This window comes from Ambystoma mexicanum, chromosome 3p (genome assembly GCF_040938575.1).
Source record: "Ambystoma mexicanum isolate Mex_15411 chromosome 3p, UKY_AmexF1_1, whole genome shotgun sequence".
NCBI lineage: Eukaryota > Metazoa > Chordata > Amphibia > Caudata > Ambystomatidae > Ambystoma > Ambystoma mexicanum.
The window spans coordinates 846,273,888-846,300,721 of NC_090925.1; the positions used below are offsets into that span (position 1 = coordinate 846,273,888).

A 26,834-nucleotide genomic window follows, 5' to 3' on the forward strand; every position below is an offset into this window, starting at 1 on the left:
CACCCCCCAGCCACCAGGGGCAGCCTCCACCAGGCCCCCACTCATCTCTCCCATCACCCCCACCCCCCAGCAGTGCAGGGGCAGCCTCCACCAGGCTCCCACCCATGTCCCCCTGCACCCCCACCCCCCAGCAGTGCAGGGGCAGCCTCCACCAGGCCCCCACTCATGTCTCCCATCACCCCCCAGCAGTGCAGGGGAAGCCTCCACCAGGCTCCCACCCATGTCCTCCTGCACCCCCACCCCCCAGCAATGTAGGGGCAGCCTCCACCAGGCCCCCACTCATGTCTCCCATCACCCCCACCCCCCAGCAGTGCAGGGGCAGCCTCCACCAGGCTCCCACACATGTCCCCCTGCCCCCCGACCCCCAGCAGTGTAGGGGCAGCCTACACCAGGCCCCCACCCATGTCTACCACCACCCCCACCCCCCAGCCACCAGGGGCAGCCTCCACCAGGCCCCCACCCATGTCTCCCATCACCCCCACCCCCCAGCCACCAGGGGCAGCCTCCACCAGGCTCCCACACATGTCCCCCTGCACCCCCACCCCCCAGCCACCAGGGGCAGCCTCCACCAGGCCCCCACTCATGTCTCCCATCACCCCCACCCCCCAGCAGTGCAGGGCAGCCTCCACCAGGCCCCCACCCATGTCTACCACCACCCCCACCCCCCAGCCACCAGGGGCAGCCTCCACCAGGCCCCCACGCATGTCTCCCATCACCCCCACCCCCCAGCAGTGCAGGGGCAGCCTCCACCAGGCTCCCACACATATCCCCCTCCACCCCCACCCCCCAGCCACCACGGGCAGCCTCCACCAGGCCCCCACCCATGTCTCCCATCACCCCCACCCCCCAGCAGTGCAGGGGCACCCTCCACCAGGCCCCCACTCATGTCTCCCATCACCCCCGCCCCCCAGCCACCACCAGGGGCAGCCTCCACCAGGCCCCAACCCATGTCTACCACCACCACCACCCCTCCAGCCACCAGGGGCAGCCTCCACCAGGCCCCCACTCATGTCTCCCATCACCCCCACCCGCCCAGCCACCAGGGGCAGCCTCCACCAGGCCCCCACTCATGTCTCCCATCACCCCCACCCCCCAGCAGTGCAGGGGCAGCCTCCACCAGGCCCCCACCCATGTCTACCACCACCCCCCAGCCACCAGGGGCAGCCTCCACCAGGCCCCCACTCATGTCTCCCATCACCCCCACCCCCCAGCAGTGCAGGGGCAGCCTCCACCAGGCCCCCACTCATGTCTCCCATCACCCCCACCCTGCAGCCGTGCGATTTGCCTGGGTACGTGTACTTCGGGGTGCGCGGGAAATTCCACACGCGATTGGCCTGGGTACGTGTACTACGGGGTGCGCGGGAGGTTCCACACGCGATTGGCCTGGGTACGTGTACTTCGGGGAGCGCGGGAAGTTCCACACGCGATTGGCCTGGGTACGTGTACTTCGGGGTGCGCGTGAACTTCCACACGCGACTGGGCCTGTGAGAGTGGGGTACGTGTATTCCAGGGGTGGGCGGGAATATTTACTCGCGAATGGGCCTGGGAGAGCATGCTACGTGTATTCCTGGGGTGGGCGGGAAGATTCACACGTTCGCCTACGACGTGCCGAAAAATAAATGGTCCAATCTTGAAACACGTACGCCAGCATGAAGCAGGCATACGTCGACCCGCGCAGCATAAAAGTGCACGCAAACAACAAACAAGTTCATATGCCAGGATGAATATACCGTTCCTAGCAGCAGTGGCCGTGGGTTACCAAAGGAGGAGGAGGAGGATAGTGAGGGCCAGAATTTTCACTCCCAGAACCAGCCTTTTTGGGATGCCTGATGACCAGGTGTATGGGAGGTACAGGTTTCAACCACACATAATACTGGACCTGGTCAGTGAGTGGGAGGATGACCTCACATCACCCACCCTGTGCTCCCAAGCACTCAGCCCCCTGGAGAAGGTCCTCAATGTACTGCACTTCTTGGCCACAGGATCATTTCAGCGGACAGGCGCCATAGTGGGTGGGGTGTCACAGGCCACGCAGTCACGCTGCCTACACCAGGTCTTGAACATCATCACTGCACGCCCATCAGTCCGTAGGCACATATACCTGCCCAGGACACCTGCAGAAAGGCAGGCTGCCACCCTCGATTTCTACGGTGTGGCACAATTCCCAAAAGTGCTAGGTGCCATTGACTGCACCCATGTGGCACTACATCCCCCCAGGGCATCTGAGCACATCTATAGGAACCGCAAGCACTGGCATTCCATCAACATGCAGGTAGTATGTAATGCTAAGGGAATCATCACCTCAGTATATGCCAACTATCCAGGGTCCACCCACGACAGCTTCATTTACCGAATGTCTACCCTAAGCCGGGACCTAGAAGCTGGGCGGCATGGCGATACATGGCTGCTTGGTGAGTATGAATGCCACTGCACATGCATGCATGTCAGATGCAGAGTTATGTCACTACCCCACTAATGATACCCATCACCTCCTCACCAGGGGACAGTGCCTACCCTCTGAGCACCCACATGATGACGCCAATTCGGAACCCCATCACGCCTCCAGAGGTAAGATACAACACAGCCCATATTGCAACCCGGGGCATAGTGGAGCGCACATTCGGAGTGCTCAAGTCACGCTTTCGCTCCCTTGACAGTTCTGGCGGGCAGCTGTTATATGCGCCTCCAGTAGTGTGCAGGATCATAGTGGCAGCATGTGTCCTGCACAATGTTGCAACACGCCGGGGCCTGGCTGTGGACATGGTGGTGCCCCCACATCCCCCAACCACATGCACGCCCGCTGCGCATGGGAGGGGAGAGGGCACGGGGTGAGGCAGCCCGTACGCAGCTGGTGGCTAATTACTTCACATAGAAATCACACCCCAGTGGAGTGCACACAGCCCTGGCACATACCATCTGATAAGCAATGATGACTCGACCTGACAATTAAGACGAACAAAGGGATAGTCAACTGTCAGAACCATAGCAGCCTGAGATTGTTCATGTGGAAGTGCCACAATGTGTGCATCCCTACCTACACAAACACCACCAATGCAGTGTCATCAAAAGACACACTTCCATCCAGCAAAAATGAATACCCACTTGCAAAATACTACATGAGAACAGTGCCATGTCACCCAACCCCTCCCCGGCACGGCCACACAACACACCATGGCATGTCATGCAATGTGAGAGGAAAGAAATTAATCCCCACAACATGCCCCAAGTGTCACCAGCTACAGTGTCCCTAATGGAAACATGTCCACACATGAAATGCTCACAGTAATGCAGGACCTACAACACACATTACCAAATACTTACCAAGAATACCAATCACCTACACAACCTCCAACCTACCTTAAACATGACATTACAGACTTAGAAATTTGCTAGCCTCACTACCTGATGATGCCAGCCCTCCAAACACTTCCAAGTATACAGTGTTAGCGCCACGCAAGAGTGTAGGTGCACTGCTTACAACATGGACTCCACTTCCAAGGTGGACCGCATTGTGAAGACATGAGGAATGGACCTGCAAATTAGGAGGATGAGATGGATGCAGAGGCACATATCAATACACCATGCAGTGTACAATACAACAACAATATGCACTATGAATGTATACACAGTATTGACTACAGACTGCCCACACAGCTCATGCGAGTCCAATGTCACCATGTACGTCAATGTCACTTGGGCACACCCTTTGCAAGCCCATGGAAACGGGAAGCAGGAGGGGTGTGTGTCACAAAAACCCAAGCATCTGAACCAAATTCATGACTAGCCTGCATGTGCCCAGCCACAATGCAGCGTATGCCCACGGGAGCCACACAAGGCAACACACTGTCCCAAAAAAAAAACAAAAAAAAATGGCCATTAATGGGCCCGGGGGGGGGGGAGGCCACCCAGGAGGTCCGAGGACAGAGTGCACACCAAAACCCACCTGTGTGGATCTTGTGTAAAAAAAACACCTCCATGGGCTCATGGCCTACACGGCTACCCTATTGTGGGAGTATCACTGCTGTCGCTCTCCTCACACTCTGCAGCTGCATCAGGAGGTGGTGGCACTATGGGAGGCAGCCCACGCAAAGCCCTAGTCTGTTCCTCCATGGCTCCAAGCATGCAGGTGTGGTAGGTCTCGTTCTGGAGGATAAGTGTGCGGAGGTCCCCATGCAACAACTCACGGGATGCCCGGACCTCCGCCCTAGTTGCCTGCATCTCAGCTGAGAGCGTACATGTGAGACGCTCCAGCTGCTGTTCTGTCCTTCTGTTTGTTGAAGCCTCAAGCTCAACAAGAGTCGTCCTGAGGTGAAGGAGTTCCACCCTCAGGGCTTCCCTGTGGCCCTGGGACTCTATGGAAATGGCTTCCTGCAGAGTCTCCAGTGCCGCCCGCCTGTCCCTGTCAGACGCCAACATGTCCTCCCTGTGTTACCGGCAGATGGAGTCGGTTGCCTGCTGTAGTCGCTCCATCAGCCTTTCGGGGGGGGACAATGAAAGTGGCCACCCTATCCATGGCCTGAGCCATCATCTCTGATGATGCTGCCTGTTGGGTTGCCATACCGTATATGGATTGCTCCCATGCGGTATTGCCAGGTGGCTGACGGCCACCACGTCGGCGGGCACCACACCTGTCTGGGGCAAGGCGAACTGCGCCTTGCTGTGCCGGCACTGCCTGAGGCTACAGGACTGCATTCCCCCTCTGATCTGCTGGCCTAGGAACAGGATCAGATGTCGCGGAGTGTGACCCTGCATCCGTAACCACCAAAGGCGTACCTGCCAACACTGACATCCCCATTGAGGGTTCTAACCCTGGTGCAGGTGGGTCGGACAGAACAGAATCCCTCCCAGGAACACTCACCTGCAACGGCACATAGGTCTCATCATCCGAATCGACACCTGAATACAGCTCGGGGGAGACACCCCTTGAGAGCACGACCTGCAGCAGTTGTGGGTTCTCACCCACCACCACACCACGTCCCTCACTGGTGGTCGGTCGGCCCTCAGACCCCTCCTGGGTCTGCACCATCTCCACAACCCCAGCAGTATCAAGTGCGTCATCCCCTGCAAAGACATAAAAGAAAACAAATGGAAACAGGCATTAGCACTATGGCACACAATTAGGGCTGAGAGGCTACAGAAACAGTACTTGATTGACACATGTCCCACATGACTAAAATCCTCCCATGCATGCACCGTCACTGCGTGTGAAGGGGAGGCAGATGGCACACATTGATGACACCAAGATGGAAGATGAACACATTTGCTGCATGCTGCCTAGCAGTGGCATCACACATTGGCCAGTGATTGGCAGGTCAAATACACATGCCATCACACAGATGGCATGTACCCTAGCCATGAAGTGAAGAGGGAGAGGAGGTCACCAATTGTTCATTCAGTCCAGTTTGCTCATGTAATTGATTTTTTAATTGAAATGGTTCAAATGTTTAACCCGCAGCTGCCAGTCCAAAATGGTCCTATAGCACAGGGACATGTCTAAACTAATCATGTACAGGAAACTAAGCCAGTCCACTGTACCATAGCCATGTCAGACATGTGACAATAGGACTGAGAAATCCCGAGTAAAATTGGTGGTATGCAAACAATCTGCCTGAATAAACAGAGGTAAATAAGCAACAATGTTGTGGCAAGATGACACTCCAAGGGCAACTGGCGTGGTGTTGGGCTGGATGTCTAATGTTGGCAGAAGGGATGCTGCTATACCCAAATGCTGGTGCCAAGAATGTATAGGAAGAGGCACATGGGTGACCCAAACCACTCAGGCACACACACCCTCACCTGGCACCCAAACAGAAGCCCTCCCACACACACCATGCACATGGATGACACACACATGCATTTGCACTCACCGGACAATGCCTCGTAATCTGCCAGTTCTCCCACGCCTTGGATCTGTTCCTCCGTGACGTAGGTCCCAGCAACCTGCTCATGTGGAGTGAGTTCTATGTCGTCTGCTGGAGACCCACCTCCAGTCACTAGAGTTGCGGCATGACTTGAGGCCAGCTTATTCTTTGCCCTGTGCTTCAGGTCATTCCAGCGCTTGTAGCAATCATTAGCTGTGCACCTCACGATTCCAAGGGCACTTATGATGTCCGCAATGGTCTGCCAGTGTGCCCGACGTTGTGCAGGTGTGGTCTTGGATCCTGCAACAATCACCATTTCGCGGTCATGTGCGGACACATACTCTACAAGTGCATTCAGTTCGGCCTCATTGAAGCTGGGCTTCCTTGACGGGCCGGACTGTGTAGCCGTGTCTGGGGCATCAGCCTCTACTGGACGAGCACTCTTCCTCTCCCGCTTGGAAGGTGGTGGGGATCCTGAGTGTCCTACGCCGCTCTGGACACTAGGGGCAGGAGCGTGGGATTGCACACTCAACATGGGAGTTGGTGCAGGCATTAGCTCAAGTGTGATGGTGTCAGGGGGAATGTCAGCATGATGGACTTGGACCGACACTGTCCTGGCTGGGTGTGTGAGAGGTGGGGTGGATGGAGCCGCAGCTGCCCCTGCAGCCTCCCCAGCCTGCCTACGCGGGGCATCAGATGACCTAGCTGCCCCTGATCCACGTGGCATGACACCAACGTTCACCGGCGCACGTGGCCTAGACCTGCTGACCTGGAAGTCAGCCATGGAGTCACCCTGTGCCAGGTCTGGTTCCACAGTGGGCTGGTCCAACAAGGGCTGAGCATGGATGGTGTCAGCCACGTTAACCTCAACCGGGGTGGGGGGGTGGCATGGGTGTCCCTGACTGCTCCTCCAAACATGGGGGGCTAGGGTCACCCTGCAAGTCACGGCCACGTCCCCTACCAGATCCACCACGGCCACCACTTGGGGCTCGGCCACCTTTGCCACCCTTACGGCTTGGTCGCCTCCCAGCCATGGCACTGATGTTATTGTGCGTATGGGAGTCGATGTGAACTATTGTCCTGGGCAATTGGGGGTCAAAGGGGTTGGGTACCAGATGGTAATCGTACCCTAGTGCTCTAGCAAGGCTGTATGTCACCCCTGGGGAAAGATGACAGGTCACGCAACGCACAGGCACCCCAAAAAAGGGAAGTAAGGTGCACGCAACCCCTCCTAGACCACGTGTGGGAAAAATAAACCTGCACTACGCTGTGGCACCCAGAAACACAAGAATGAACGTATGCGTGTCACACGCAGCCTAGAATGACCTCTGAAGGGGTGCGCGACACACAGGGCAAGCACAGATGTTAAATACGTGCGCGACTCACCGTCTGCCAGGAACAAAAGCGTGAAAAATATGCGCGTGTGCGCGTTGGCAACACCCCCGCCAAAAGAAGAATTGTACGCTGTCTGAGGAGACAGGACAACAGTAGAAGGGAACGCTGTTTGAGGAAACAGGCCCAGGAAAAAGAGGAAAAGAGAAAAAGCTGTCAGAGGTAACAGGGAGTACGAACTGGAAACGCTGTGAAGTAAATCGCGTGTGAACCGACAAGAAGTATAGATTTCACCCACTCGCTCTCCACGAAAAGCACGTACAAGGAAATGGCGTTCTACACGTACCTTTTATACACACGTCACAGACACGCATACGCGATGAGGCCATTTCCACCAATTACGCGCTTTGACACTCAGACGTGTATCTCTTTTTTTTTTACACGCGCCATTCTCTACGGCCATGCGCGTGACGTCACAGCTGCGCATGGTGGCCTTTGGGCCAATGAAATCGCATATACGAGCACACGTGGTAAAACTGCACGTCCGAGTGTCATCGCGTGTAATCGGAGGAAAGAGAGCATACACGCGATTGGCCTGGGTACGTGTATTTCTGGGGTGCGCAGGAAGTTTCACACGCGATTGGTGGAAATCCACGTGTGCTCTGTCATCACGTGTAATGAGGGAAACACCTGCGCGCGTCACGTCACAGACGCGCTTAAGCGCTAAGGGCCTTTGGTCCAATGAAATCGCATATGCGTACTGACGTGCATACGCGATAAGGGCCTTTCCTCGATTTACACGCAGACGTGCAGGATTTTCATGTGCCAAATCACTCCGTATCAAGCTGGCCACACGTAAGCACACGGAAGACCACGCTCCTGCCCACAAGGCCGAATTACTGCCCCCCAGAGCCCCAAGCACGCTCCCACCTGCCATCTGCTGCTGCCTGACTGCCTGCTGCCCACGTGCCCTGCCATTTGCTGCCTGCACATCAGCCAGGGGTGCTGTTGCTGTGACCACCCCTGCTGGAACCGAAGACTCCCGACTGGGATTCCATCGCTCCACAGCCCAGCCCCAGGACCCAGTTGCCCACCCACTCCTGCCTCTGGGGTTGTGATGTCGGGCAATGCAACATCTGGCACCACTGACAACCCCCGGCCAGAGAGGCAGAGGGGCACCAGCTTCAGTGCCAGGGAAATTGGTGTCCTGGTGGAGCAAGTCCTGGGGCAGTATGATGCCCTCTACGGAAGTGTGCGCGCCGACAAGGAAGGACGGACTCGGATCTGGACGGACATCGTGACTGCCATCAACGCGGAGGGGGTGGCAGTCCGCGACTTCCAACATGTCAAGAAGCGCTGGGAGGACTTCAGGTCCAGGACCCTGAACAAGGCCCAGCGCCTCTTGAAGGCAGCGGATGCTAAGGGGCGCCGGGGCCACTTGTCGGAAGATCAGATGAGGGTCCTGGAACGCATATCCCCAGCGCTCCACGTCCAGGTCCTTGAGAGGCAGACCCGTCTGGAGTCGAGCGGTAAGTGTACATGCATCATGATTGTAAACTGTGCGTGTGGTGATGTGCCAGTAGTGTGCCGGTTGCACATCTGTTTGTATGGGGCCGAGTATGGGTGGCGGTGTACAGGACCGTGAGGCTAACACATGCGAGGGCTGTCATGTGTGAGACATGGATGGTGCTTGTTTGTGTAGGCTTGCATGCCAAATGCAGTTGTGTGGGCACAAATGTTTGGATGAATGTGTATGGAAGTGGGCATGTTTGTGATGTCATGCATGTATGTTGTTTTCAGCTGCATGTATCAGCACTGTGTACATGTGCATGTGTGTGTATTTGACAAGGGTGCAACAGTGATGCAACATGGATGCATGTGACAGCGGGATATGGAAGCCTGATTGGCAGATGTGACATGGATGCCCATCGGAACACTGCAACAGTTGGCTGAGGTGTACACATGCATGCAAGTGTGGTGGTGTGCGTGCATGTGTAGTGCACTCCGTGTGTGATGTCTGGCTCACCTTTGCCTGCTCATGCTGTTGTATGTGTATGGATGGTGCTGGCAGTTGCGATGTGGCTGTGGTATGGCTCATGTGTGCAAGTTGAAATGACATGTGTGTTGCCGATTGTGATGCCATGTCTGTGGTTTGCCAATGCCACTCATGTGCAACTGTCATGTGTGTATTTGTCCATTGTACAGTGCCCTGATGCCTGTGTTTTATTTCTCCCTGTCTGCAGCGTCAACTGATGAAGAGGGCGGAGAAGGTGCTGTGGAGCACAGCGGCGGGGATCGCACCGCCAGCCGGAGACGCAAGGCCCGGCTCCCCTCCCAGGTTGTGATCTTGTCGGGGAGTGAGGAGTCCGGTGCCGCGTCTCAGGCCGCAGCTGCCGGGGGGAGGTCCAAGAGGCGGAGGTCGGAGTTGGACTCCTCGGCAGCAGAAGGGGCAGCTGGGACCCCACAGGCCCCAACGGGGGAAGATGGCACGGAGTCATCCAGGTTGGTGGGGGGTTTGGTGGAGGAGGAGGCCGTGCAAGCAACAGAGACGGGGTCTGGAGGTGGGGATTCCACTGGTGCTAGTGGTGCAGTGCAGGACCAGGGACAGGAGGCAGCACAGGTCGCCGCGGAGGTGCCTGTGTGCAATAGTGTCCCTGATCCTGTCACTGCATCATCTTGCACCAGCAGGGATGCCTACGTCCAGACCCGTTTTCAGGCAGGGGATGAGCTCACGACAACTGGCCTTCCTCTGCCTGCGGACGTGGCTATCCCGGTCTGGGTTGAGCCTGTCCTGACTGGTGTGGCGTTGCGGCAACGGGCCATGCGAGGTGACCTGCAGTCTTTTCATGAGGAGACTGCACGTCATCTCGAATGGCTCCTTGACCGCGTCGGTCTACTGGGACAGGTCACCCAGGCCGGATTCCTCCGTTTGATGGGGCTTGCTACGACCCCCTCCTCAACTGAACCCCCTATGCGCCAGTCGTCCTCCGTGCCATCTTCCCACCCATCAGTCACCTGGGTGCCCTGTGGAACTGCCTCTGACGGTGCGGCCAGGCTGGTGGAGGAGGTATCCCTGCCACAGTCGGGAGTCGGACGTCCAGCAGGGTGGCCACATCAACAGCAACCCAGCCAGCGGAGGATGTGCAGGCAGCAGGAGGCAGTGCACGGGCAGAGGCACAGAAGCAGCAACGTGGTGGGAGCCATGATGGCTCGGGGCCTTCCACATCGGAGGGGCAGGCATCGGCCGGAGGGCAGGAGGACCCAGGACGGGAAGTGTCTTCCGTGTGACAGCGGTTGGGCCACGCCATAGATACGGAGCGGCAGCGGGCGGAAGAGGCACGGCTCACGATGGTCAGGGCGGAGAACTCCATGCGGAGGGCCCTGAGGCGTGCTGAGTGCCTCGAGGCAATCCGCAGGGAGTTTGGGGGGAGCATGTGGACGGCCCTGCGGACCCTCGAGGCCATGGAGGAGGAGCGCCTCCAGGACATTGAGCAGGAGTTCGATGATGCCCTGGCCCGGAACATCCCGAAGTGAGCCGTCGGACTAGCCTGCGCCCTTGTAAATAGTTCTATAGTTAGTGTTAGGTTTCCTTTAGCATTTTTTTTGGACCTTTTGGACAATGGGCCACATTTTTGTATATAGTTATTTGTTTTAGGTAGTGTTATTAGATAGGTTTTATTTCTTCGGTTGGGATCATGGACCCTGGATTGTTCATCTGTACATAGTAGACTTTTGGATTTTCTATTTTTATTATGATTTCGCCATGGAGCAATGGTTTTCGATTTTAATTTTCCATTGGATTTACTTTTGTGGACTGTGACTTTGGACACCTTTCCTTTGCATTATGATTTGTGGTTTTGCATTATTTCACGGACCTGCTGTTTTTTTTTTTAATTTCTATTATTGTTTGTTTATTTTTGATTCAATTTATGTTGCTTTTAATACATATTTTTTCTTCAAAGTTCAATGTGTAGTATCATCTCATTGGTTTCATGCATATCATGATATGGGTTTTGACATTCACTGACACCCATTGGGTGTATGTGAGGGACATGTGTTCATTTCCAAACTTGCAATTGGGCTTCTATCATGTTTTTGCCATTTCTAAGTGGGTGGATGCAATACTCGAGTGGGTGTTTGGCATTTGGAGGCTGACCATAAGGGCCAGGGATCTACATTGTGGTGACATGTTGGCTGGGGGACATGAGTGGGGGCCTGGTGGAGGCTGCCCCTGCACTGCTGGGGGGTGGGGGTGATGGGGGACATGAGTGGGGTCCTGGTGGAGGCTGCCCCTGGTGGCTGGGGGGTGGGGGTGATGGGAGACATGGGTGGGGGCCTGGTGGAGGCTGCCCCTGGTGGCTGGGGGGTGGGGGTGCAGGGAGACATGAGTTGGACATGAGTGGGGGGCTGGTGGAGGCTGCCCCTGCACTGCTGGGGGGTGGGGGTGATAGGGGACATGAGTGGGGGCCTGGTGGAGGATGCCCCTGGTGGCTGGGGGGTGGGGGTGATGGGAGACATGGGTGGGGGCCTGGTGGAGGCTGCCCCTGGTGGCTGGGGGGTGGGGGTGCAGGGAGACATGAGTTGGACATGAGTGGGGGCCTGGTGGAGGCTGCCCCTGCACTGCTGGGGGGTGGGGGTGGTGGTAGACATGGGTGGGGGCCTGGTGGAGGCTGCCCCTGGTGGCTGGGGGTGGGGGTGATAGGGGACATGAGTGGTGGCCTGGTGGAGGCTGCCCCTGGTGGCTGGGGGGTGGGGGTGATAGGGGACATGAGTGGGGGCCTGGTGGAGGCTGCCCCTGCACTGCTGGGGGGCGGGGGTGGTGGTAGACATGGGTGGGGGCCTGGTGGAGGCTGCCCCTGGTGGCTGGGGGGTGGGGGTGCAGTGAGACATGAGTGGGGGCCTGGTGGAGGCTGCCCCTGCACTGCTGGGGGCTGCGGGTGGTGGGAGACATGAGTGGGGGCCTGGTGGAGGCTGCCCCTGCACTGCTGGGGGGTGGGGGTGATAGGGAACATGAGTGGGGGCCTGGTGGATGCTGCCCCTGGTGGGTGGGGGGTGGGGGTGGTGGGAGACATGAGTGGGGGCCTGGTGGAGGCTGCCCCTGCACTGCTGGGGGGTGGGGGTGATAGGGGACATGAGTGGGGGCCTGGTGGAGGCTGCCCCTGGTGGGTGGGGGGTGGGGGTGGTGGGAGACATGAGTGGGGGCCTGGTGGAGGCTGCCCCTGTACTGCTGGGGGGTGGGGGTGGTGGGAGACATGAGTGGGGGCCTGGTGGAGGCTGCCCCTGCACTGCTGGGGGGTGGGGGTGATAGGGGACATGAGTGGGGGCCTGGTGGAGGCTGCCCCTGGTGGCTGGGGGTTGGGGGGGATGGGAGACATGGGTGGGGGCCTGGTGGAGGCTGCCCCTGGTGGCTAGGGGGTGGGGGTGCAGGGAGACAGCAGTGGGGGGCTGGTGGAGGCTGCCCCTGCACTGCTGGGGGGTGGGGGTGGTGGTAGACATGGGTGGGGGCCTGGTGGAGGCTGCCCCTGGTGGCTGGGGGGTGGGGGTGATAGGGGACATGAGTGGGGGCCTGGCGGAGGCTGCCCCTGGTGGCTGGGGGTGGGGGTGATAGGGGACATGAGTGGGGGCCTGGTGGAGGCTGCCCCTGCACTACTGGGGGGTGGGGGTGGTGGTAGACATGGGTGGGGTCCTGGTGGAGGTTGCCCCTGGTGGCTGGGGGTGGGGGTGATAGGGGACATGAGTGGGGGCCTGGTGGAGGCTGCCCCTTCACTGCTGGGGGGGTGGGGGTGGTGGGAGACATGAGTGGGGGCCTGGTGGAGGCTGCCCCTGCACTGCTGGGGGGTGGGGGTGGTGGGAGACATAGGTGGGGGCCTGGTGGAGGCTTCCCCTGGTGGCTGGGGGGTGGGGGTGGTGGTAGACATGGGTGGGGGCCTGGTGGAGGCTGCCCCTGGTGGCTGTGGGGTGGGGGTGCAGGGAGACATGAGTGGGGGCCTGGTGGAGGCTGCCCCTGCACTGCTGGGGGGTGGGGTGGTGGGAGACATGGGTGGGGGCCGGGTGGAGGCTGCCCCTGGTGGCTGGGGGGTGAGGGTACAGGGAGACATGAGTGGGGGCCTGGTGGAGGCTGCCCCTGCACTGCTGGGGGGTGGGGGTGGTGGTAGACATGGGTGGGGGCCTGGTGGAGGCTGCCCCTGGTGGCTGGGGGGTGGGGGTGGTGGGAGACATGAGTGGGGGCCTGGTGGAGGCTGCCCCTGCACTGCTGGGGGTGGTGGTAGACATGAGTGAGGGCCTGGTGGAGGCTGCCCCTGGTGGCTGGGGGGTGGGGGTGATGGGAGACATGGGTGGGGGCCTGGTGGAGGCTGCCCCTGGTGGCTGGGAGTGCAGGGGGACATGCGTTGGTGGGCAGTAGTGCAAGGTGACATGTGGGTTGGCTGGGGGGCATGGCCATGGTGGATGGGGTGCCTGCAGGACATGTGCAGGGTAGGCCCCTGTGGTGTGGGCCACCTGCAGGGGCCGTGGAGGGTGTAGAGGGAACACCTGGGAGGACCCACACGTGCAATTCACGTGTGGTGCTCCCCGCGCACCCCTGTAATACACGTACCCTGATGGAATTGTGTGTGATACTTCCCGCGCACCCCTGAAATACACGTACCCTGCTGTTTTTGCGTGTGATACTTCCCGCGCACCCCTGGAATACACGTACCCTGATGGAATCGCGTGTGATACTTCCCGCGCACCCCTTAGATACACGTACCCTGATGGAATCGCGTGTGATACTTCCCGCGCACCCCTGAAATACACGTACCCTGCTGTTTTTGCGTGTGATACTTCCCGCGCACCCCTGGAATACACGTACCCTGATGGAATCGCGTGTGATACTTCCCGCGCACCCCTGAGATACACGTACCCTGCTGCTTTTGCGTGTGATACTTCCCGCGCACCCCTGGAATACACGTACCCTGATGGAATCGCGTGTGATACTTCCCGCTCACCCCTGAGATGCACGTACCCTGCTGCTTTTGCGTGTGATACTTCCCGCGCACCCCTGAAATACATGTACACGGCTGTTTTTGCGTGTGATACTTCCCGCGCACCCCTGGAATACACGTACCCTGATGGAATCGCGTGTGATACTTCCTGCGCACCCCTGAGATACACGTACCCTGCTGCTTTTGCGTGTGATACTTCCCGCGCACCCCTGAAATACACGTACCCTGCTGCTTTTGCGTGTGATACTTCCCGCGCACCCCTAAAATACACGTACCCTGCTGCTTTTGCGTGTGTTACTTCCCACGCACCCCTGATGCACACGTACACAGGACAATCGCGTGTGGAACTTCCCGCGAACCACTGAAATACACGTTCCCCACTTGGCGTTTGCTGTTTGCCAGCCCTGTGAACTGGTCCAGGCTTAGCGCAGCCCTTTGCGATTATTTGGGGATTTTGAAGGCTTTTCCTTGCGCGAGGGCGATCTTGGGGGCGTAACTGGCGCTGCTGCAGGGTCGCTGCGCCACAGCTGGTTTTGGATGCGAAAATCCATGAATACGCTGTGTGCGGAAATCGATTTTAGCGCACGCGGCTGGCGCAGACATTCGCACGGCCACGCTGTGCGCCAGCCGCGTGCGCCACTTTTGTGCGAATTTCTATGAATTACCCTGACAATGTCTGGCATGCGCACAACAAGCAGAAAAAATACAAACAATCACTTTTGGAAACGTTAGGTAGAAAGGACTGCAGACATTACACACTTACGGGACAAAAGTGGGTGATTCACAGAAATAAATAAAAATTCACAGGGAATTCAGGTTATTACCTATGAAAAATAGTCTACGAAGCCAGGGCAAGCTTAGGAACAAACAGTTTAAGTAAACCATTTCCTGCAATTACATCAAATCCATCCAACTACATGGCAATCCTTGACTCACATGACATAGCAACTTCTTCTAGTTTACTTTACATATTACAATGCTTAATCAGTGGTATACTTAAAAACTTAAAGTGAGTGCTTAAAGATTATGCTGCTATGCTAGCTAATGCCTGCTGTGTGGTCAGATGGGTAGTGTTATAGTCCAGAGATAATTGACGTGACCCTCTTTTCACAGTGGCAGTTCCAACGTATGTAGAGTTCACTTTTTAGAGTTAGTAAGCTTAACTCCCTGTATTGTTTCCAGTTAATCCATATGGGTACGTAGATATATAAAACGAGAGAAAGAACAGGCAAAAGAGAGAGACAGGTAAAGCAGGGAAGTTGTGTACTGAGAGAGAGCGTCATTGCATGGATTGATTAGAGAGTTGGTAATCAAGCGAGAAGAGACTGACCTGTCAGGGAGTGCATGAAATGGAAGACACTACTGATGTCCCACTTCATTTGGACATCCAGTTTCTCAGCACAACTGTTGGGGGAAACGAAAATCAAGCAGATTAACACGTTACCAGTCATTACCTACTTTTCCCACACAAACCCAACATATAAAACAGTGGTAAAAAGAGATGGGAAGAAAAAAGGGGAGAATCCACACGTGATCCATTGCAGCGGGAAACGCCAATCAGCGATTCCACTCTTACAGAGCAGAATTAAGGACTTTCCTTGCACTGGTATGTTTGTGTGGTCATACTTTTTGTGATCACTGTTGCATTGCCTCTGCGGCATCCTCAACATTGACCAGCCTTCTATATTTACGGTGTGACTACCAAATCACCTGTGGCTCCGAGCACATACACGGGTCTGGAATTTCTAGATCCCTTTTGCCTCCACAGGCGGGCAGAAACTAGCTCTGCCAATGTATGGCTTGACTGTTGTATCAAACTAGGACACAGGACAGAGGGCAGATAGCTCTCAGGGTCATTTATGCTCACTAATGCAACCAAACGCAAAAGGGTTGGTTGGACTGAGGGACACATTGTACCTAAAATGGAGGGACGGAATGAGTCTTATTATACTGCTTCAGCAGTGCTGAAAATGTACAGAATTTGCTTTGGGAACCTGTCTCCCTTCACCCTTTGCGCAAGGGGGGTGGGGGGGCGATTGTCACTTGTGTGGGCTGAGCTAAGTGTCAAATGATGTGCATGCCCTGAATATAGGCTGCTGGCTATTCATATAAAAACAAAGTGCATTGTGGGAAATGAAGAATGACCACCAATTTTACAAAATGTTGGCTGTGCAAGTAATTCAAGCGTTCCTTCCTTTTGAGCATGCAATGCACACTTGGTATGGTGCTCATTTCCTCTGTCAGAATAGTCACCCTGACAGTAAAATGTGTGCAAGGCATGAGACATATATACACAGCTTTGGACGGTTTCATTCTTTCATTTTGGGCTGTTGGAAGACGTCAGATGCAGTCTGTGAAGTTGTTGCATATCAAGGACCAGCTGCACCCATATAAATACTGTGTCTCTATGCGTGCAGCTGGGCGGCAACGAGGCTTGCAGCATTTTCTGAAGGCTGCGTCTCAGACAGCGTTCAAGGGCAAGAGAACTTCCTCAACTTGAGGGGGGTGGGGGGAGGAGGGAGTTGGGCCTCGTGTCTGCGCGGAACAGCGCTCCGGCAAGACATTATTTGCCGGAGCGCTGCTCTGTCTTGTTCCGGCCCAATTCTTCGCCATGTGCTTTAGGTAGTTTACTAGAGTGTATTCTCACTTTCCATGACTTTAGTTAACCAAGGTGAGATCGGAGTGTGGTGAGCGATCATGCCTTACAGTGGAATGTGGACATGCATTCGAATATAATTCAGTTGCACCGCAGGCAACCTATGAAGGAGCAGCAACGGGGCTACATTAGAATAGGGTGAGTTCTATTGCAAAAGTACTGTATAAATTAGCGGCGAGCGGAAACCTGGAAGTGACTTAAATCAGTGGTCACAAGAAGTGGTGGGGTAGATTCATATCCCCATTACCAGTAACTATGCCTGCCTTTGAAGTATTAGAAAGCAAAATCCCCCGTGGAAAAAATGAAAGTGGGTGTATTCTTCGAAGACATGTTCTGGGAAGGCTCGGGAGAATAGCTCCGGGGCAACGCGCTCACCTTGGAAACAAGACGACACGGAGCAGCACTGGTTCGATCCCGGGGTCTGCGCTTAGAAACCTCTAGGTATTAAGTGCGTTAAAAATAACCTATCATATCCCAATCGATGAGGCCGGCGATCTCTAAAAAGTGTGGCTACTGAATCGCTGACCATGGGCCAAGTCTTAGTCCCCAAAATGTGGCCACAAAAAAATGGCAAACTATGAACATGGCTTCACATGGCTTCACACGCTTGATATAAACCCAAACCCCCAAACTGTAATGATGCTCATGTTTACTAAATGTACACCCACAGAAACAAGACCCCCAAACTTAAAAATGCACATGTCTGACAATGAACAGACACACAAGAAATGAACACAGCAAATGCTTTATCGCAAAGGAAAACACATGCACCACCCACAAGGAAAACATTACAATAGCGAGAAACCAATGCACTCCTTGGACTCTCACAGTGTACATAGTTGAACATACAGAAACGTATTGATAAAAACCGAAAACATGAGCTACAGTGTTGCCCACGTCCATTTCCCTCCACCTCAATAGCAAACAAACCCATGCAGCATTGGGTACACGCTCAAGTGACACGCGTGACAAAGAAGCAGCTGCATGAATGAGCACCCCACCCACCCTACACTGCAGAAATGCGACCTACATCATACCACCTCGAAGCACGGTGCAGCTACTGCTGCCTATAGACACTCTGCGGCTGCGCCACGAGCTGGAACAGATGGACCGGAAGCACCAATCTGTGTAGGCACCTGTGGGTTTGTACCAAGAGGAGGGCCCACAGAGGCAGAACATTAGCATGCTATTCCGACCATGAATGCATATCCGAATACTGCCTCGGTGAGGAACCATGCGGGAAATCCTCCTGCATCGGATACGGCGTGACATCTTGCCAAAAAAGCAAACGCTGCTCCCACCGGCTCATCGGAGGCGGCTCATTGGCCTATGCTGTTAGGCAACCGGGTGACAGCCACGAGTCACGGGAGGCACAGGGGGCGTGTGCCAACTTCCCCACAGTAAGGCTGCATGAAAGGTCGCATACCCGAGGCATGGCACGGTTTCTTTACCACACTCCTCACAGGCCAAACAAACCACCGAGGAGGTCTTCTACGACATTGCCAAGTCCCCCATAGTCCCGTGGTGACACACACCTGGCCTTCAAAAACCCATTTCTGGGGAATGGTCATACTAAAAACGCGAAAGGCTGTACTATTACTAATATACAGCTGTTGTGTGATGCACACTTGCATGTCAACATCTGCTCAAAAGAATTCCCAGCACCAAGGGCATGATGCAGGCATCGTGGAGGCCAGTCACAAGGCAAAGCACATGCAAAATGATCAAGACAAAGGGCCTGATCACGACTTTGGCGACAATGCCGGCGTTATTACCGCCGGCGGTATTAGCCCTACCGACAAACTCCCCGGCGCCAATAGCGCCGGATCACGAGTTCAGCGGTAAAGTAATTCCCCATTCCCCATTGAGCCCATTCGGGAATGCCCATTCCCCATTGGGCTCAATGGGGAAAATTTGTGCTCTTACCGCCGGCGGATTTCCCCCCAGCTCAGAGCTGGGGAGAAATCCGCCGAAGTCCTGATTTGGCGGACCCTTAATTCTGACGGTAATAGCGCTACCGCCGGATTTAAGGGTTACCGCCAAAGTCGTGATCAGGCCCAAAGACTGTTAAGTCAGTCAACCTACAAAGACGTGTGTGTAGGCACCTGCATGCACCTCACACCCCAAGCGCCTCCCTACACGAAGACACGAGCTGTGTAGTCAAGCAGTGCAGGCTTCCTCTTCTACTCACAGGCGACCGAGGATACTCACTGAAACCATGGCTCATGACCACTGCTATAGAGACGCGGCACTCACACGCCAGACACGCCACAAAGAAAGCCATTGACATTTCTAAAGCAACGGTTCGTATGTCTACACTAAGGCATAGGCCTACAGCACGTCACACGTTGAAGAATGGGGACCTACCAAAAGCCTGCCTCCTACTTCATACCATGGCCACAGATACCCACCTATGGAAGCCATGCTGGAGTAGCGAGGATGGCCAATGGTGCAAGTGACAATGGAACAAATGTAAAGAGCCATTCACAGGCAACCACTGTAAAAGGAAGTCTAGGTCCAGCGGGGAAACAGGAGACCAGTCATAGCCTGGGATATAGGACAGCACAGCCTGGCTAATGCTGGCATAGGCACATACATGCTGCAATCTCATGTCCTCCTCTAGCAGACACCACATGCTCCAAAACCAGCTCTCGCCTGAAATAAATAGGAGCAAACCAGGAAGGCCTGACCAGAACCCGCCTGCATCCCTTCTATCCAACGGCACCGGCAACTTCCTCATCTAGTCCACCAGCCTGAGATGTACATAGTGTATTGAGGTCATCCCTAAGAGGAAAGAAGAAGACTGCAGTGCAGGAGTACCTGTGGTGGATATGGGGAACGGTGGTATTGCCGCATGGACCCCAAAGCAGTTGGTTTAACATCTGCAATGCCTTCCGTTCTGGGCTCTCCTCCACAATCCGAAAAGGATGTAAATGATGGCCAGACACGCATGGGGCTCCTATCAAGTACACAAACATCAACTGGAGCCTGATGTGTGCACACAATAAGCTCCTTATATCTTGCAACACGGACAGGTATTTCAGCATTTCATATGTACGGGCAAGCGGTGGGGGGTATCATCAGCACTGTTTGGAAACTTTGCCAGCCTTGTCTTGGCCCTTCATTCCGTAAATTCAGAATGGGATGGTTGCTGGCATGTCTTTCTGGCTTTGCCATCTCCTTGGCCTGTGTGACATCTTTCAATCTCCCCTAGACTCCCAAGAAAACTACACTACTCAGGAGGCACTACCCCTCTCTCCCCCATGATCTATCCCCTGGCAATACCCCATCCCCTCACGGTTCCACCATGGTTGCCGCCCACACTGGCAGCTATGATATTGGCATCTGGGGCTTCCTGGCCCACAACCTGTGCAGCCTCCTATTAAGGGGTGTGGGATCAACAATATTGAGACCATAACCAATGTCTAGGTCATTGTGCCAGGTAGAGAACCAACACTGTGACACTTTCCGCCCCTACTGAATCAGTCCCCCTACGTACAGCCAATTGTACCCCCAGTGCCAGCTACTTGGCAGATCTTGCATCGGAGGCAGAACGTCCACTTGGGACTCTGTGTATTCACTCTGGGGACAGGGTACCTACGGCCTCTGATTCTGTGTGGGTGGAATAGAAGAGTGGCATTTTTAAGGTCTGGTATAACATCAGAAATATAGACCATCAGCTGGAACTTGAATGTTAGCATGTGCCACACTTAGAATTGAGAACATTATCCTGAGCCATATCTAGATAATATTGTGAAGGTTAGCGCGTGTCACACTTAGATGGAATTAGGTAGGTCAGCAAGTACTACACTTAGACAGAACTGTGAATCTTAGCATGTTAAATGTCATATAACCCACTAACGAATATAAGCTCAAACTCTCTGCATACTTATCTCACTCAAAAAACTCACACAACCACCTCTCGCACAACAAGCCGCAGGCACTTCACAACACTGCAACAACACAAAAGCCGCACCAACAGCACACGCGGACTGACACCGATCCAATACTCGCACCAAAGCACAGCACCCGGTGTCTACCAAGTTGAAGCTGCCAACAGTACACCACTCCTCTCCCTATCCCACTCCCTCTTCACCTTACTAACCAATCCCACCTTCTCGTTTACAGATCCGCCAGAGCGCCTGGGGACCAATTCCGTTGGGGATGGTGCGCGGTACAAATACCTTTAACGTAACGTAACATCAGCTAGAAGCCAGCGGCAATACAACAACTTCATGGCCGCAATCACAATCCCTGCATGATGCATGCCCGAGGTAGCCTATAACATGACAGCAAGGTGTGGTACAAGCACGACTCTGACCTATCCAGGTACTGCAGAACATGTCCAATGTGTGAGGCAAACCATAAGCGCATCAACCTCACCAATCACAGCTGGTGAAGGCATATAAATACACAAAGTGGCTTGGTCCAGAAATGAGTGTTGGGCATGATGATCCGAGTGCCAGCCATCACCACTTTTCTCTCCCTACACCACCCCATACTGCCCAGTACTGTTGCAATGACATACCGGTACTCCCGTTTGAGGTTTGTTCACATGCAATCACACTTAATTTGATTCCTCAGTGTCTGTGCGGGCACCACTCAGAACACCCGTTCTTGGATCATACCACTGGCAACCATCGCTTCCCATTCAGAGGAGCTGCTCAACGTCCAGGTGCCACAGATTAATAGCACGCATCTGCACCTCCTGACTGTCCAACTCTTAACACAGGGGTCGACATTAGGTTTTGTTGACCAGGAGCAAAAAGTAGCGTCTGGGTATCCGGCATCACCCGGTAGGCAGGAGGGAACCAGGAGCTAGTGTGCAGCAAATGGATATTTGATGTAAACTAAATTTTTTCGATTATATATTATGGAATATGCTTAAAATGTCCCTTGGGCTAGGACATGGGGGGTGGACAAATCCCCCGCACAATTTTAAGTGGGGGGATATAATAGCTTTTATCCCCTCCAGAATTTGTACCTTAAAATAAACACATTCTAGTGTGTTTTGTGGCTAGTTTCCATGTTCAGGATCGAACCCTGGTTGTCCCAACTGTGGGCGGGAAGCTTGGCTGCAGTGCCATGTGGAGCTGCTTGTAAATATGCTGACAGATGTCAGTATCAGTTGCAGGCCGCCTGTAGTACCACCGTTGGCCTTGTGCGCCTCACGACACTGTCTTGCTTAAGCAAGCTGCTCTTGTTTGCCAGAGATGTCGGAAGGGCTGGGGCAGGATCAGGATAATTGTGGCCACGCAATGAAAATATCACAGTAGCACTGCCGCTGTTCAAAATAATATTTACAAAATGGTGCAATTTCTTTCATGTGGCTTCTTTCCAAACTCCACACTGTACATTTCCACTTTAAATCACTTCCATGACCAGGTACACCTACTTTTAGTACATTAAGTGATCCACAGACACGCTGTACAGTAGAAGCCTGCCCGGGTAGCTCAGCAGGTTGACATACCAATGCTGAGATGTTATATATTCAAAACTACAGGTTGTTAATCGTATGACTTTTTGCAATGCCTCAAAAAAAGTGTTAATGTGTTTGGCCAGGGTGTGGGTTGGGCTGGTTGCTTGCTTACATTCAGGGCGAAGGTGGGGATATTTCTGCCCCTGTAGTGAAAATTAAAAGTTGCCTTCCATGATCCCACTGTTTAATTTCCTAAAAACTGCTGTCGGCACAACAGAAGCATTTATTTGTGATTAAACAGTTTGACAAGCATATACCATCTTACCATCTTTATAAATATAACCTCTGCTAAAACACAGAGGGGCACACAAAATAACAGAATGTGTGGTGTCTGACAAAACAATAAATTAAACGAAAACTAGTGAACGCAAGCAGCATTTTTCAATTTGGAAATTACTTTTGTTTTTTTATGGAAGTGTGAAATGCACATTTGGAAAACAATAGTGTACCTAGCATGTAGAAATCCTGCATAAAACGCAAAGGAAGGGCACAAAAATGACAGGATATTTGTGTGGTAGCCCAACAAATATCTGTCTTTTTGAGACAGCTACTAATAAATAATAATGCAACAAAGACATTTTTGAAGTTTTTAATATAATCGTGAAGGCATATGTTATTCCATCTTTTTAAAGAGGGGAAATAACTGGGCCAAAAAAAAAATATGGGTAAAAATTCGGAGGTTTATAAATATCTCCACCCCGATATCACCCATTAGTAGCTCTCCACTGTTGGCCACCACTAGCTAACGTAAAGGTTGAAGACGCCTGCTCTAGCACCTTCACCTCAATGTCACGTTTGTGTGTCTCATTCCTGTGGTGCCATAAAACACCTCACTGGGTCCAGGACCAGAACGCCCCCGCCCTTTGCCCCCAGTAACAGAGCACGCCAGGTGTTCTCCCTTCTGCCCAGTACACACAGTGCCAGAACACACACACCTTTTCATCCGGTGTCTTTGTCGCTGTAGTCCTGGGTCAAGGGCTGTGGCGAGGAAGGAGGCGCATTGCTGACTGCCCCCCATTCACATTCGCTCTATCTTCCTTGCTCGCGTGCAGTGGTAGACAACACTATATTTTACCACCGCATTCAGTGCCCCAGCAAAACCCATCTTTCTTTCCACAATGCATACAGTGCCAGCACACACATCATATAACGTTCTTCCCCCAACGCCTGCAGTGTTAGATTACCCACACTCCCCAACATAATGCATGCAACGCCTAAAGAAAGCACCCCCAGAACCCATGCACCCTAGCTCACTTTAACACTTGCATGCAGTGACGAAACACAGCTCATCTATTTCACTGCACCCCACTACACGCACTGTATAAAGACACACCCTTTCTCTCCCCCCCCCATCAAGAGCATTTAATGCCAGAACACACACCCCTCTGACTCCTTTCACCCGAATGCCCCATTTCGGGCCCTGCCTCCTCCCTTCACCCCTTGGCCCCAATGTATGCACTGCCACACAAGGTGACTCGCCCACCACTCCCACTGCATGCAGTGCCACAGGGGCACTTGTGGGCCCTCCACCCCCCTTCCACTGCAGTGGTGCCAGCCTTGCCCCTCCCTGGCACTCCATCGCCTCTGCATGGAGAGCTACATGTGCCATTGCCACAGATGCCCCCACTCCCTCGGCCGGTCAATGCCAGGGTACGCTCTTTGTTGCCAGTCCGCTGTGTCAGTGTTGCTGTCCCGTCTTGGCCACATCATTCGCCATGCCGACACTCTGTGTCGCCTCCTGTGAGATATTTTGGAAGCTTTTTGATAACAAATTATTCACCTTGAAAGATGAGCCTAGTCCCAAAAGAAAGAATCTTCTCCTTGTGGCGATATTTTAGCGCTTTTTTATATTCCTGCCACTATACGATACTCAGTCCAATATTTGGAGAACCAGCATACGCTGCCTCGTACAAACTGGGGGCAATACATGGGCGGGAGAGAGAAGGGGGGAGGGGATAATGGAACGACAGCACAGCGCTGGTAGGTGGAGGGGGTGTCGCATGAAATTGAAATGTGTGCATTTCCTATGCTGTCGTTGAAAGGCGGAGCTGGGGGAGTAGAGGCAGTCACGTGTCAGGTGGGTCGGGTGCGTCCATGTATCTTTCTGCGGGCAGTAAAAGAAAAACTGATTTATAATATTCCAGAAGTATTATAGATGCTGGTACTTCAGAGAATCTGCTAGGGCTGGGGCAGTTACATGTTGGGTGTGCCTACATAACCTTCTGTTCCTCTGGCGGCTTTCAAATGTCTGCCACGGAATTGTGTAATGTATGAATGCGTGGGTTTTATAAAGAGTAAACCTATGTGGAAAGAAGCCGCTGTACATAGGCGATGCACCCAGGTGGCCATTATTAAGCACTGGTCCCTTTTAAAGACCAGTAGATAAGAGGAGTCAATCACATGTCACATGTGCCCACATTGCTTACAACAGTAAAATGAGAGACATTGAAATGGGGAAGATTAACATCTGCAGGCTTCCTACAAGGTAGTACTTAAGGCCATTCTCAAATGGTGTCGACTAGAATGGCTTCATTGAGCCCCTGACAAACTGGTCAAAATATAATAAAGATTTCTCCAAAATGTGTTTACGCAAAGTGCCAAAAGTAAGCCCCACACCTCTCACATAACCTCGTTTGAGGGTTGCCACCCTCCTTGGATCAGCTTCACCCTCACGAAAAACCCAAAGTATTTCATAATCTAGAATAGGGTGGGCGGACTAATAATCCCTCATTACCGCCAGAATATATGTGATCTAATTTGCTTTTAATGGGATCACCACTACCAACATCTGAATTCGGCCATCTTGAAGGGTCAGGTGGTTTAGCTGTCCCAGGAACACCAGGCAAGTATCTGCAGTGTGTAAAATACGATGTCAGCTTGCAAAAGTTAAAGTAGACTGTCTGCCCAGTTCTGCTGCGGTGCCCCGTGCCTGCGCATAATGAACGTGCCCAGGCCGGGGGACAAACTGCACGTGCCCTGCCTGTGCAGTACACTGCTGCGCAGCCTCAGCCTTTGTTTTTCCTGAATGAAGGAGAAGCCAGGCAGAGACACGTGCTCCAGTGACTCTGAGAGAGCGTGTGTTTTTGAAGGAGACAGAGTGAGACTGACTCCTAGTCCAACTGCGACTCGACCTCCACCTGAATCCTCAGCTACCATAAGGTAAGTCAAGTGGCGTGGCCCCCCTCTCCCAGGTGCAGGGTGGCATGGGGATGATTTATTAGAGGGAATGTGCCATTGCCAACGTCAGGTATACAGTTTCTAAGCACGCGTGGTGCATTGCAAAACTGATCAGGAATCCTGGCATCTTAAAGTTTCATTATTAAACATTAAGAGGCCAGGATGCCCTGATCAGTTTTCAACGCGCCGCGCTTGTTTAGAAACTGTACATCTGACGTTGGCACACTTTAATGAATTGAAAAATCTGAGGCCATGCCGCCCTCAGGTGTTTCAATTCATGAAAGTGTGCCTCTGCCAAAGAGGATCATCACATTGGAATGGCTCTTCCTTACTGATGGGCAGCCAGGGCTCACATTTAAGCTCCACGCATTGGCCAACATGGGCTTGCAAGGCTGCACAAACAGAACACGGAGGCCATTCACTGACACAGCAGAGGATCAAAGGTGCACAATGGGAGCCGCTATTGACATGTACATGCAGTTTCTATACAAATGCCAGGCACAACACTGTTTAATATATTATGTATTGCCTTTTTTTAAGGAGAAGGGCATGATGATTATTTTTGCTGCTTACACTAGTGCCCCTAAACCGTCAGGTTACTTTGAGATTGTTTCTAGTTTATTTCCTTAGAGTTGGATCAAGCTGATCGCACCTGACACGTTTCTCTGAAAACAAAATTACTCATTCTATTAATGTATCTATAACTGCTTCCCAAAATGAGACCCGGTCCCCCAGCTGGAGGTGACATCTATTGCTGTGACACTTTGTCCCTCTTCGCACTCACTCAACATGCTTAGCATACATGGAGCAACAAGAAACTCTGTTAGAACATTTACGATTGAGGCATTCCGTTATAGTGTACACTGCCATCTGAGTCACTTCTAGGTGATGCCAAGTAAACCTATAGAGAAAATAATGCACAGTGGGTGGGTCACACGATTCGCCCAGGATCACACAATCTGGGAAAGACTGGAGTTTCTCCAAGATGTCCCTGTACCCCAGGCCTGGCTTGCAAAGTGCAGGCACTGCCTGAGATAGCAGCCTGACGTAGCATACAAAATCCTCATGAAACCATATAAAGTAAAATGAGGATGAGCCAATCTCAAGAAGGGCCGCTACATGGGATGTGTCCTCTTTTCCATAGTAATGTCTAAAGTAGGCAAGGGAAAACACTTGATGTATACTCTAATATCAGAAGGACTCACTTAAGGCACACCCCTCCACCTCTTCCCACCAACTCACACCTGCTTGAAGTTTGGATGGTACCACACCTAAAGCTTGGTCTCTGACATAAGGGCTACCTGCATTTCTCTAGTTCAAACCCAGCAGCAGCTGGGTCCACTTAA

At 53.6% G+C, this 26,834-nt stretch overlaps 1 protein-coding gene across 1 annotated transcript in view; it reads right to left on the minus strand.

Moving 5' to 3' along the window:
• LOC138580988 (butyrophilin subfamily 2 member A1-like) overlaps nt 1-26,834 on the minus strand; it is a 226,456-nt gene that overhangs the window by 17,101 nt on the left and 182,521 nt on the right. Inside the window, exon 8 of the mRNA XM_069651966.1 lies at nt 15,507-15,580. Coding sequence (XP_069508067.1) covers nt 15,507-15,580 — 74 coding nt within the window. The remainder of the gene's footprint in view (nt 1-15,506; nt 15,581-26,834) is intronic.